This window comes from Octopus sinensis, linkage group LG2, assembly GCF_006345805.1.
Source record: "Octopus sinensis linkage group LG2, ASM634580v1, whole genome shotgun sequence".
In the NCBI taxonomy this organism is placed as follows: Eukaryota; Metazoa; Mollusca; class Cephalopoda; order Octopoda; family Octopodidae; genus Octopus; species Octopus sinensis.
The window spans coordinates 121,018,717-121,033,221 of NC_042998.1; the positions used below are offsets into that span (position 1 = coordinate 121,018,717).

At 34.7% G+C, this 14,505-nt stretch overlaps 1 protein-coding gene across 7 annotated transcripts in view; it reads right to left on the reverse strand.

Moving 5' to 3' along the window:
* Positions 1-570: 570 nt before the first annotated feature.
* Positions 571-14,505, reverse strand: part of LOC115230269 (rab GTPase-activating protein 1) — a 140,938-nt gene continuing 127,003 nt past the window's right edge. For all 7 annotated transcript variants that reach the window (XM_029800505.2, XM_029800501.2, XM_029800493.2 and 4 more), the window contains 7 exons: positions 13,052-13,180; positions 11,504-11,596; positions 9,136-9,246; positions 8,447-8,551; positions 8,237-8,320; positions 8,075-8,146; positions 571-5,734 (listed from right to left, as the gene is read on the reverse strand). In XM_029800505.2, coding sequence (XP_029656365.1) covers positions 5,423-5,734; positions 8,075-8,146; positions 8,237-8,320; positions 8,447-8,551; positions 9,136-9,246; positions 11,504-11,596; positions 13,052-13,180 — 906 coding nt within the window. In that variant the 3' untranslated portion in view covers positions 571-5,422. The remainder of the gene's footprint in view (positions 5,735-8,074; positions 8,147-8,236; positions 8,321-8,446; positions 8,552-9,135; positions 9,247-11,503; positions 11,597-13,051; positions 13,181-14,505) is intronic.

A 14,505-nucleotide genomic window follows, 5' to 3' on the forward strand; every position in this document is an offset into this window, starting at 1 on the left:
TCTCTCTTTCTGTATCTATCTATGTGTACATTTCTTTGTGCATGTGTGCATTTGCTTCCAGCACCAGAAAAGGTATTGCCAATCTGATCTACACATGTCTTTCTTAAACACACCTGCTAGAATTCACATATTTTATCATTGTGGGATACATTTATAATAGCAAGCGTGTGACTTCACAGTGTACACTAATAATTTTGCAAATTCTAAAATGCTTTTTTGCAATATCATCAATTTCATGTATACTAAGATTACGCACATTCTGACACTCAATCACATATGAAGACAATAATTTCAAACAATACTAAACCTAAAACATAAACAATGCACACGACGAACATCATTAGAACCACACTAGACAATGCTTCACATACACAACTGCGGAACAGAGAGTAAAACCTGAAAGAAAGACTGAGGAAAATTATTAAAACAGCAATACAGTCATGTTTTAATTGGATATGTCTGTGTGCATATATATACATAATATAAAAATATGTAAATATATATATGCATGCACACATACATACACACACTCATTCAAATTAAATTTATTGACATTGTATACAACATACATACATTCAGATTTAATTTATTGACATTGTATACAACGTAAAGATTTTTATATAAACATGTGTATGCATGTGTATATAGTTAGAATTAACAAGTAAAAGTTGTCATGTATATATAAATGATATACAATATTTTTCTCTGAGCTTACCAAGCTGTCTGAATAGTTATCAACACACCTGTAGAATGTCTAATTTAGATAACAAGTAAATTATCTTTCAGAGATCAATCCGATCAGTGTTTATTTCAAGAAATCTATCCCCTTTGTCTTAGCACAAATTCAAAGTGAATGCTGTTATATTGCACAAGGCTTTGATTCAATTTTAATTTTTGACATAAAATCAAACAACAATGGCATAGCAACATATGTGTCTGTGTTTTATATACATATAATAATAATAATTGTAGATCCAGTGTAATCCAAATAGGGTAATCCAAGAATTAGAGGGTTTAGGTCTCTGTCAGCATGGTAAAACATCCAGTGGAAAGGTCTCCAGAATGAAAAAAATCAAAACACTGAAAACTGCAGTACTCAGTGTAAAATACTGGGTTTACACTATAAGGAAAAACAAGTGTAGTATGTTTAGACAATTGTCTTTCTTCAAAGAAAAGAAGTGGAAAAAAGAAGAAAAAAAATCCCTGTGACTTTGACAACTGTAACACTGGTGTCACAGAACTTTTCTTTTCTTCTCTGTCTTTTTTCCTTCTTTTAATTCCAAGGAGAACCATTGTCTAAAATAAAGAAAACTTATTTCTTCTTTACAGTGTAAACCTAATATCATATACAATGTACTTCAATTTTAATGTTTTTCAGGGTTATGATTTGTTTTGCACTTGAGACCTTTCTTACACACACACACACACGCACATATGTATGTATAATCTACACAACATATCCAGTACTTGTGTGTGTGTTTTAACCAGTAAGACAAGAAGAGAATGAAGCTGGATGTTTCTCTATGCTGTTGTTAAAAATGCATCAATAATGTTCTTTCTTTAAAGAGACATTAGAAAATTACCATTGCAGCTTAATTATGTCAAAATACAGCCAAGTAACATAGAAATTGATACACAAAAATAAATTGGAAGTATTCATTTAAATGAAACAGATAGAAAAATTTCATTTTGGTGACAACTTTTTATTCCAAACTGAACATCTTTCACCCTCTTCTGAAAGCAATTCTAATCCACATTATAGCCCCTGAGGGTCAGAAACAGTAGCAGTCTAAGCCAATTCTAATTAACATTACAGTCCCAAAGGGACAGAAACAGTAGCAGTCAGCTAAGCTTGTGTAGTATTTTCAGCCAGCAGATGGTGCAGACCTGTTTAGATCTATCCTTGTCCATAGCTTCATCACTAAATACAGACCTCAGCTAACCAAGGTGGAAGTTACATTTAATTTCAGTATACACACAACTACTCACAATTAACTAACCCTCATAAAATGTTAACATATCTTCAATGTTTTCTATATCTAAAATGTAGAACCAAAAAGAAACAAAGCTGATAAATACAATTCTATAAACCGAAGTGAATAGAGAGCAAAACATAACAGTGTTATTACTATAGTTGTTGGTGGGTAGGTTGAAATTGGGAGTAAATGTCAGAGTGTAATGTGGAGGCAGCCCTCACAGAGTAAAGGTTAGCTCTTTTCAAAATTAAACAATTGTACAAGAATGATGGTAGTGGTTTAGTTGGCATTTGAATGTGGGTTAGATCAGGTCAATAAGTGGAATAATTCCTAGGAATTAGGAGCCTCATCACAACAGAACAGGTGTAGCAAGATGCAAGGAGGGTATGAGGAGGTTTATGAGTTTCTATTGTGAATATTTAGCACTATGCATCTAATGCATTGAACATATAGTGTGGTGTCCACCATGTAGCAGTGAATATGTAGTTATGTATCCACCAAGTATCAAGTAGCTATGAACAACATGTAGTGTGCAGCTACATGTACACTGCTACACGATGGATGGTACAAAATGTAATACTGTAGTTACTATGCAACAGTGAATGACAATGTTGCAGTGAACATGCACTACTGTAGCTGTAAGCAACAACTCACAGTTGCGTGGTCACTATGTAGCAGTGAGCAATAAAGTAGTGCAGTCACCTTGTAGCAATGAGCAACATGCAATATTGTAGCCACTATGCAGCAGTGACTCAGCCACCATGTAGCAGTGAGAAACATGTGATATTTTAGTGAAGACAGCTATATATGACTTATGGTCAAACTGTAACCAATTGTACAGCTGTGGTTAAACTGTATTGAAAGGATGTATGGTACCATACAACACACTAATATAAGGAAGTGTGAAACCTGTGTCACCATACAATATTGTAGAGAAGTGTGACACCACAATACAGTATTGTAGGAAATTGTGACAAGTGTGTCACCATAATACAATACTGAAGAAAAGTGTGTCACCATACCACACAGTACTGTAAAGAAATGTGACACTAATGTCACCATATTCCACAATATTATACAGTGGTATTATAAATTTATGTCCCCATACAATACAGTATTGTAGAGAAGTGTGACACCAAGCAGTACAATATTATAGAAAAATGTAACGCCTGCGTTACTGTATAGTAAAGGAAAGAGGTGTGTTTTATGGCTTAATCAGAAGAGGAGGGGCAGCACCCATGAACTTTGTAGGGCCTAAAAGACTGGCGGTGGGAATGGTGGAAGAAACCACAAAACATTTGGGTTGCTGCAGTGCAAAGTAACTCATCAGTATGTAGGGGTATCATCAGATCAAAGACATGGTCTGAATGCTTATAACAGACTGGATTCTGCTAAAGAGTCATATTTCTGCTATTATACAGTATAGTATTTTAGAAATGTGACATCTGTTTCACTTTACAGTACAGTTAGACTGTACTATGTTTAAAATACTGTGTAATATTTTGGCCAAATTTAATTAATATCAGTGTATTGGTCCTACCATCTAAACAACAAGATAGATTCAGTTTACATGGGTTGAGTTAGGGTTCAGTGTGTTGGCTAAATAATGTATATTAGATAAATAACATGTGTTGGTTAAATAATGTGTATACATTAAAATAATGTGTATTTATTAAATAAAGGATATTGCTTAAATATTACAGGATAAAATAGATATATTAGGAATAAACAGAATTTGGGAGAAACAGTGTAAGGCATCATGAAGCTGATATGATTGATGTTATGAAGGTTGTCAACAGATAACTGTCACATGGTGGTGCTCCAGCAGGGGCACAGCTGGAATCATTAAGAGAGGTACAAAGGACATACTACAGATATGTAGAAGACAGTTATATACTTGGTAATTGTACAACAGTTGAATTATAGTCATAAACTACAAACATACATCAGTCATACAACAAATACTTCAAATTGCCTTACAACAGCCTTATATCCCGTCAGTCGTACAACCATTATATTACAGTTATGTAACAGACATACCCCAGTCTTACAGTAGACAATCATCTAGCAGTCATATATTATCATATATATTAGATATAACAGCCAAACACTAGTCATATATCAGTCAGTTATACAACAATGTTTGAATTGTTGGTAAAGTAGAAGAGAAGAGATTTTGGAAGTAACTGTGTGTATGATTGTGAGAGAAGCAGAACAATGATAGAAGACTGATAGATAACAGCTGTGTAGAGATGTATTGAAAGAATTAAAACACTGTCACTATATGATAGAGAGAAACAGAGAGAACTGCTGCAATCTCCCATAGTTTTAGTCAAGCTTTCATTGATAATAATAAACTTTGACTCTTCAAAGTGAAGCTGACTTGCTTGTAGTCTAGCTGAAATACACCACAATGTTGACAGTGTTCAGCAGTTGTCATTGACGACCAGTTTACTGTTGTTTTCCATATTGTCATTAGTCTGGATTAGCTTCTAACAACTGATACAGTCAGATTAGATGGAGTATAACAGAAAGCTTTCCAACTTGAGCTTAATTACACAAACAAATGGTAAACTGGTTCATTTTATTATCTGCTAAAATGCTAATACAAACTGATAGTTAAGCATTAATAAAATAAACATTTCATTAAAAAACAGCTTCCTTTGTATGCTGAAAAGAAAATTGAGTGTAGTTTGCAAAAGACTTTAACCAAACAGTTTTAAAGAGATCTTTGAAAATAGAAATGAAATAATATTCATTCTGTTCTAAAAGTAACAACTTTCTTGCTTTGGAATGAGAGATTTTGAGCTCCAATAAGGAACTATGTCATCTCTTCAGTATCAGATATTTACATAGGAATGGCAAATAGGAAAAAAAAAATAAAGTAAAACAATTGTTCAATAACTAAGAATAAATTAAGTTTTGACAATTTAAAATGGTGATGATAAATAGAACTGAGAAGTTGAGAGTCAAAGTAATAGAAGCACCATTTTATAGAGCAGCTGACTGCCTAGAGATAGTTAAGTTGGGGAGAGGGGAGCAAGAGACTAACAGTTCCAACCACTCATTAGGTAGAAGTGGGAGGTTTGGAGAGAAAGTCTCCCACCAATCTAACTCTATGTTGGATATATCAGGCTTGAGCATTAGAAATGATCAGAGCTAAAGAAATGGTACAAACATAATGGTGTTTCATGTGGCTGTGTCTATGATAGAGAGCAGCAGCACTGGTCATGAAAGTATATAGACAGGATGGTAATTCTGCTAAACCAATCATAATATGAGGCTAGCAACATATGACATGACGTAACCAACTGGAAATGAAAAATAGTAATCCATAAATAAGAACAATAGAGCCAAGTATGTTATTTAACTTCTGACAAGTGAATCCAGTTCATTAATGACAGGCCAGAGAAGAAAATAATGGCCAACAAACAGTTGGAATGTTTTTATTCTTTAATATCTTTCTTAGCTGTGGCTTCTCGGAATGATGTGATTGTTTTCTGGAACCATGTATTCTTGGAGGCTTGTAATTCAGAGATGGTTGCGTTCAGCTGATGGGTGAGGTCCTGTGTCTTACACTGTGACTCCACCAATGCCAGCTTGGTCTGAGCCAGCTCTAGCTCCAATTCCCGTACTTGATGTTCCAGTTCAACAATGGTTGGATTAATATCTTCAGGGTCCATTTTTATGTCGCAAATTTTCAGTTTACCGCAATCATCAAACAAATTACCACAGCTGTCACAGGATTTTACAAGAGTCTAGAATTAAAGAAATAGGGGAAAAAAATTAAAATTTTTAAACTAAAATAAATAATAAAAGATAATCAGAGACAAACAAGAATTTTTCAGAACTATAACTGCAACTGTTATAACTACAACATTTGTCCTTCGATTTTACAAATGTGGTATTAAATAATTCTAAATTGAAAACATTGATAAAATATATTATTTTAAAAATGTATTTACCCAGTATTAGATCTAGATACTGCATATTTTCAATGACAAATAATGTTAAGATTGTGTCAAAACCATCTAAATAATGGTAATATTGTAATTAAACTTTATCAGATGATGCTAAAATTGTAAATCCATTTAATGCTGCTAATATTATATTTAAAAATCCATTCAATGATATTAATATAGTATGTAAAACCCATCTAATGGCATTGATATGCATGTAAAATTTAGTCAGTGTTTAACACCTAAATACCATAAATGGAGGAATGATTGGTTACAGTAGTAATGTTGATGTATGAGAGAGAGCATGCACAGTTATAAATTTATTAACCATCTAACAATAACTCTGAGCACCTTTTCAAACTCCACCTGTCTAACACCCGTGGACATGTTTACAAAGTCAGAAAACAGCACAGCTCCCATGACTTTCAGAAACATTTATTCACACTAAGAGTTGCTGAAGTATGGAACAAACTGCCGGCATCAGTTGTTAGTTGTCAGAGCACTGAATCCCTCAAAACTTCCATGCTTTCTGAGATTCGACAACACTACACCTGATTTTCTCCCCTCCATACACAAGCATGTATCTGACTCATACACTATTCACTTTCCAGACATTTGTACGTTACTGCATATGCTTTATATGCACTTTTGACAAGTTGTGGTGCACCTGAGCACTGTATACAATAATTTCATTATTATTATAAGAACAAAGGATGGGTACACCAATGAATTTAATGTGAAGGTTGGAATGCATCAGGAGTTAGTATCAAGCCCACTACAAGTTGTAGTTGTGATGGAGGTACCAGCTTTATACTTAAAGGAAGATTTACCATGAGAGTTGCTGTGTGCAGATAATCTGATGTGATAAGTCAATAGTATGATGGATTGAAGAAGGTGAATAAATGGAAGGAAGGTATGGAGGCAAACAGTATGAAGATGGGTACTGGAAAGATGAAAGTGATGGAAAGCGGTGAAGTATATGGTGAGGCAAGGCAGAAAGAATAGGGGGAGTGGTTGTGTGCTATGTGCAGGAAAGGTGTTAATTTACACTGCATTAAATGTACAATATGCACTGGGGTAGTGTGAGAGTATTAACTTATGTGGTAGCTACATTTTAATGTATGATGTCTATGGAAGGAGTTGCAGACGGGAAGAATGCTGAGCTGAATTTTAGAAATTGTATGAAGATGGAAGGTATGAAAACCTTTTTACAGCTAGAACGAAGAAGGTGAGCTGGACTCAGTGATGATAGAATAAGATGTATGTGGAAGAAGTTCTACAACTGAGTGGTATTCTGATGAGGAGAAGAGTATTGCTTAAACTGAAGGGAAAGGTATATGCCACAGGTGTGAGAAGTGCTATGGTTTATAGGAGAGAGATATGAGTAAAGAACACAGAGTAACAGAGAAGGCTGGAAAGAACAAATAAGAAAATGGTTCAGTGGATAGATGGAGTATCACTGACAGAGAGGAAATCAATGATTTGCAGGAAATGACATGAATAGTGTCAGATGTTGTGAAAAGAAATGAAGTGATATGGCTGGGTTACATGCTGATAATGACTGAGCAAGAGGAATGATGGATTGAATATGGAAAGAAGTAGAAGAGACAGAAGACTAAGAAAGAAATGGTTAAAGATGATAGGAGAGGAAGGTAAGAAAGGCAAGGTGGTTGGTAGGAGGGGTATTGATGAAAAGAAGAACAAGGGTATTGATGAGGATAGATGTAAAGAGTAGGGCAAAACAGAAAAGACCATCATGTGGTTTGCAAACCTAAACCCTCCTTAGGCAAGGAAAATGGCCTTAAATCACTCATTATAGAATCAAGATACATAAGCATACCATTTTTAGATCACATAGATTTATGAGACACACAGTAACATTCCATTAGGATCACAGAGTACTCCCAATACTGACTTTGAATTTTCTTCTTTCTGATTTACTTAGTTGGTGAAAGTAATTTTCAGTTTTCATAGTATTAAAGATAATCTACAGGATTATTACAGTATTAATTAATCTGTAAAATAGATTAACTTGACCATTTATATTGTGATAATCATTATACTCCCAAGTAAAGAAGACTGTATTTATAAATAAAACCAATAGCAACAAAGGAAGTACATATTTTGAGTACTGATTACCTTTATCCGTTGGACTTCTTCTTTAGATGCAGTCTGCTGTTTCTCTAATCTCTCACTGAGCTGCGAACAAATCTGGAATTGAAATAAATATACAAAAATTAGTAACAACTTCAGTGTTGTACAACAGTGTTGTTGTTAGAAAAAGTAAAAACACTAACAGACCTGTTTATAGTCATTTATGATGGCACTATTTCGGTTAATCTCAGACTCAGTCCTATCCAGTTCTCGACGACACATTTCTTTCACCTATAACACAATGAAATACCATGAGTAACTAATAAAGTAAAATCTGACAGCAGTTGGACATATTACAAGAATAAACACAAACACTAGCTTTAAACTGTCTGAAGTTTAAAAGCCTCCTGAACTTACCTGTTGTGATTCTAACTCAAGTCGACGTTTTTCTTCCTCAAGTTCTGTCAACATCTTCTTTGTCTGGTCGCAGTCTTTCTCCAGTTGGTCACAGCGTATTTCACTCTGATAAAAGTAGAAATTACATTCTAGTATATATCACATACTTTACTGAATCAACTGTAGTAATATCCACCACAAATCAGGCTAACGTTCTATTAGACTGAAGACTACCATTCATCAGGCTAACTAACATTCCATAGAGTTGAAGATATGTTTCTTTTCTTTTTATAGGGCTTATAAAAAGATACAATTAAATCATCACTATCATCTCCACCAATAACACCACACACATAAAATAGTAGTAGAGGTGTAAACTCCAGAAATACATGTAGAAGAATAGCAACCATTGTGACTTTGATCAGATATCTTGCTCAATGCTGCTGTATCTAGTCCTAGAACCTATGAACTCTCAGGAAAATTGGACAATGATAAAAAATAAATGCCACACAGAAATCATATAGGAGAGAATAGCAGGGTCTTCCATGGGCATATCACATGCAATATCCAGATAGTACCTAAATACTACAGAAATACTGAGGCTAAACAACATATTACTTTCTAGAACCTGCCCAAATCCTACTACACCAATAGCAACAATAACAACAACAAGAGTAACAATAAACTAGTAGTAGTAGTAATAAGATTACCAATTCCAGATTATTGCTGAGAGTCAACTTGCTCGTAACCAGTTCATGTGCCAAATCATCATTTTCTTGTTCTAGTCTCAGGTTCTCTTCCTGCAGTCGGTAGTTCTCACGCTGAAATAGTTTACAGATTTACATACAAACATTATACGTGTGTAAGATGGGATGAGAGAAAGATGACTAGTAACAAAAATGAAGGTCAGAGGTATATAGTCAATACAGTTAGTGGTAAACAAAGGTCAGAATGGTGGCAATGACAGATATGGGAGGGTGCTCAAGGAAAAGGGACATTCAGTAGAAAATACAGTGGTATGGATTGATATTGAGAATGCAAGATATGTGACAAAAGAAGTAGTCCCAAGGAAAGGGATAAATATTAGTACAAAAGGGGAATGAAATATGTGCAGTTCTACTCTCGTGTGATTATAGCAGCTGAGTAAATAGTGCCATAGTGATGAAGGAATAGGTACTATGAAAATGAGTTGTGGGGAAGGCTTGATAGGGATAGATTGGGTGTTGGGGTGTAGGCTTAATAGTATGCGTTTAGGACCTCATTTTTACTGAGATGAACAGATCTTCTTGAACATGGTAAATTGACAATCATAGTCTTTGTTATCTTCATGAGGCTCAACATCTTGAAATTGGTCTTCACTACTTCATCCAATGTCTTCCTGGGTTTCAGTCTTCCACAGGTTATATCCACACTCAAGTAACCAGTACCCATATATCACATGGCCATGCCAGCACAGTCTTTTATACAATACATATAATGTCTCTTATGCTCTATTCTTCTTCCAACACATCATTTGCACACTGCTGTACATGAACACTGATGTTAGTGTGTGTGTGTGAGTGTGTGTGCGTGCGCATGAATATATAATAATGAACTGATATTTTTCTAGTCTCTTACATCTGTAAAATTATTGTTGTGTGTTAATATTAATGATACCAACAAATGCTTCATATAGATGGATGGATGGATGGACAGACAGATAGAAGGACGGACAGACAGATGGATGGATGGATTATACATATATAAATATGAGCAGTAAAAAATGTATAGATATTATCAATACGTTTTATATTTATTCAAAGCTGTATCTGTGTGAGACACTAATCAGGCAACTAATTTACGATATTTGAAGCTTGTTATGTACATCAATTGGGTCGTTGGTGAAAACAAATGGCCATATATCAATATGTAAAAAGTAATAAAATGTAAATTTTGCATATACTTTTCTTATTGCTACAAATTCTCCTCACCAGCAAATAAAAAAAACTAAAGCCAAAATGATAAAAAGAACATCTTTTCTTTTATTAATTTTTCATAAACTTTTATACATTTATGTATTCCTGTAAGTTCATGACACAAGGATTTCATAATGAATTTTTATAAAAATGATTTATTCTCTATAGAAATATTTCTATTTGTTTTACACATCGATACATGTCCATTTGTGAAACTTATAATTTGCTTATAATTTGCACTATCAATCCATTTTCATCAATACAGATATATAAACTGCATAAACATAGAAACAACTAAAGTCATCAGTTCTAATACCTACTGTGTATTATCTCCATCTTATTGTCCCATCATCATTACAACTACCCTCATCCCCATCACCACAACCACCACTATAATCAATCTTACCACCATTACTATCATCTCTATCACTAGTATCAGTGCCACTATCAGGCCTAAGCAAGACATTTCACCCCACTACCACCACCAGCTACATCACCATCATTACTACAACAACGTTGTTATCTACCTCCATGCAAGCATGGATTAATAAAAACTTCAATTAAACATATTGCTACTCATTTTAGACATGTGAAATCCAACATTCAGAGGGATCTGACTTCACCACTTCTTCCTATGTCTTTCTTGGTTTTCGTCTGCCAAAGATATCTACAGTCTGTACAGCCAACTTTACCTTCCTTCATTAATCTATACAACTATAACTAGTTCTTGTTCATATTTCATGAGTTGATGCCATCTTTATCAACCAGTAACTTTCTCAGTTCATTTGTGATCCGCTTTACAAGTTGACAAGATGCACCTAGACAACCATATTCTGTTTCCTCTGAAGTGACAAGAACCATCAATCCAGTGATTCAATTATGAGACTACTGACCCAAAAGTTAACTGTTCAAATCTCATATTTTACTTGCATCAATGAACTTTTATGAAGAACAACCACCACCTCTGAATAATAGTTAAGTATTAGACATAGGTGTAAAAACAGTTATTTTAACAATTCATACCTAACAATTCATATTTGCAGATCTATCAAGTAAAAAACATTGAAAAACCAGAAATAAAAAAAAAACGAACTTTCAAGAATGTTAACTTGGAATGACTTACCTGAATTCTTTCACTCGGATCCTCTTGTTGTAATTCTTGTTCTTTTTGAGCTAAATATTCTTTCTCATATTTCTTCAATCGTTTAACAGTTACCTGCAGAAGAGAAGATCTCAGTTCATTGTCTAACCTATTAAATGTTTGATTAGATCTACACTTTGATGTGGTCGTGGAATGAGAAGACACAGATTAAACATATTTATTGAAAAAGAAGATACTGTATCAATTACACATTCTTTTTCTTTCTTTCTTGAACAGATAGATAAATGGATGGATGGTGTTAATTACAGCAGCTGTTCTCTGCCACATGTTAATATAGAGAGAAATACTATCAGTTTATCAGCAATTCTTTATTACATATAGAAAGACTTATATCAGCTGTTCTTTGCATGTCAAGATAGAGAGAGGTGTTCCATCATTTACTTCTAATGATTTCAGCTACATATTAAAGTGTTCAAGTACACAGAGAGATACCATGTTAATAGCACTACGTATGTCACAGCCCACCCCAAACTCCAAGCCAACACTTTAAGCAATCTTTCCTTAATTATTCATTTGAATCACCATAAGTTAAACATTAACCACACCAAACAAAATAAGCTGTGTCCCAGTTTACTCTCCTTTCTCTTCAGATTAAGCAACAAAAAGAAAAAGAAGTGTAGTAAGACATGATAAATTTTTTTTTTTACTGTAGCATGAGTTAGTTGTTTGAGACAGATGTTGACCAGTTGAGGTTAGCATTGTGAAAATTCAAACATCAACTTCTGCCCAAGTCTGAGGCACATCTAAAAACTAAAAGTTCAGTCAGCTGGTGTGAAGATATTGAACCGTTAACAATGTACTTCCAAGCTTCTCATTCTGTCAGCTTTATCTAGAGCCTGGAAGGTTACCCTTGTACTATTTTAGTCATTATGAATACTGAGCTAAATTTGTTTAAGCACCTCCAAGGCAGTATGCCACTTCTTCATCTTTGTTTTTCTTTAAGCTGTTTTGAAGCTTATATCATTTTTATCCAGTTTGCTGAAATTGACATCTACAGCAAGATTTATATCTACATTATGATAATTGTTTTATTTTGTAATGTATTGTGGAATTGATATCAGCTCCAATCTGAAAAACCTGTAAATTGTAGTAAGTTCAACTGAAATTATTCACATCTTACAAATGTTATTCCTACCAGACTGTACATCTACAGCCTGATGCTTTCACACACCTTAATTTCTCCTGTAATTCATGTTTGTTCAGCGCTATTTGGAAACTAGTAAAAACTGTATTTCATTTGAACACAGAATCAACTCATTTGCCTTCTGATATTTATCGTTGCCTTTATGTAAAATCACCATCTACATTTCTTGCTATACTACCTATATATACTTGCTAAAGAAGAATAAGGCAACAAAGAGTAATCAGTTCCTAGGATAACAATGGGTAACTACTACATGTAGTAACTAGTTATTCATATATATGACTGAATACCAAGGAGTAACTTGTACAACATAAAAATAAAACAGCAATCAGTACAACATAAAGATAACATGACAACCAACTTACTTTCATTCCAATTGCTGTAAGGAGAAGCTCTTTGGCAGTATCTTCAGAACGATACCTCTTGGGTAAGTGAACCCGAAAATATTTCAAGACACCTTCAAAATCAAGGGCTAATAAGTCCTTCCTGGACATCTGAAATATCAGAGAATAGGGAATGCATTAGCAAGTAAGGAAAATGAATATTTGTAAACAGACAATAGCTGGAGAATCTCTTCCTGCTTTCAATTCAAGATATATGACCATGATTGAGCACCATCTTCAAGAGTTTTAATTGATTGCATCAAAGTCAGTACTTTGGAAATTATTTCCTTAGCCTGATAAGGTAGAACAGCAAAGCTGACCTCGGCATAAACAGACATAACCAAAATGTTTACAAATACCACAAAGTATTTTTGCTCTGTGCAACAATCTTGTTATCCCCACCAAAATACACACACTCAGTTCATTGAAACTGAACTTTTATCATGCAACTCAAGTTTCACAACATTTCAATCTTCAGGTAAGAACATTCAGCTTCAATAAACTGTATCCTCTACAGTGTGTGTGTGTGTGTGTGTGTGTGTGTACATGCACGCATCTATATATATATATATATATCAGAAGGGTCATTACACCAATAATACAAAAGCAAAATAAACACACACACACACACACACACACACCACACACACACACACACACACATACACACACACACACACACACACACACACACATACATACACATACACTACTGCTCACCCACTTTCTTCATTTCTCTCATCTATCCCCTCATGTCACATCCTAGTCACATGAAGGGAATGATATATTTGATAACCTCTTGTAAGAACCCCACCAAAAATGGAGGATGGATGGGTGGATGGAGGGAGGGAGACAGAACTTTTTTCGAAGACTGGTTTACTCATGAATTTGTGCATGCAGTTCACCTTAATTTACAAGATATAAATATAAGTATTTACAAACTAAGTATGTCTTACACCTAGATAACCTAAGGGCTTGACCCTATGAATCTAAGTTTCAGATTGTGGGAATATATTTTTTTCATGTTAATTACTACCAATGTCACTTCTCTCATCATCATCATCATTGTTTAACGTCTGCTTTCCATGCTAGCACGGGTTAGACGGTTTGGCTGAGGGCTGGCAAGCCAGAAGGCTGCACCAGGTTCCAATCTGATCTGGCAAAGTTACTACAGCTGGATGCCCTTCCTAACACCAACCACTCCGCGAGTGTATTGGTTACTTTTTATGTGCCACCGGCATGGGAGCCAGTCAAGCAGCATTGGCAATGACCATGCACGAATGGTGCTTTTTACGTGTCACTGGTATGGGAGCCTGTCAAGCAGCACTGGTAATGATCATGCTTGAATGGTGCTTTTTATGTGCCACCAGCACAAGACCAGTCAGCCGGTACTGGCATCGACCATACTCAAATGGTGCTTTTTACATGTCACTGGC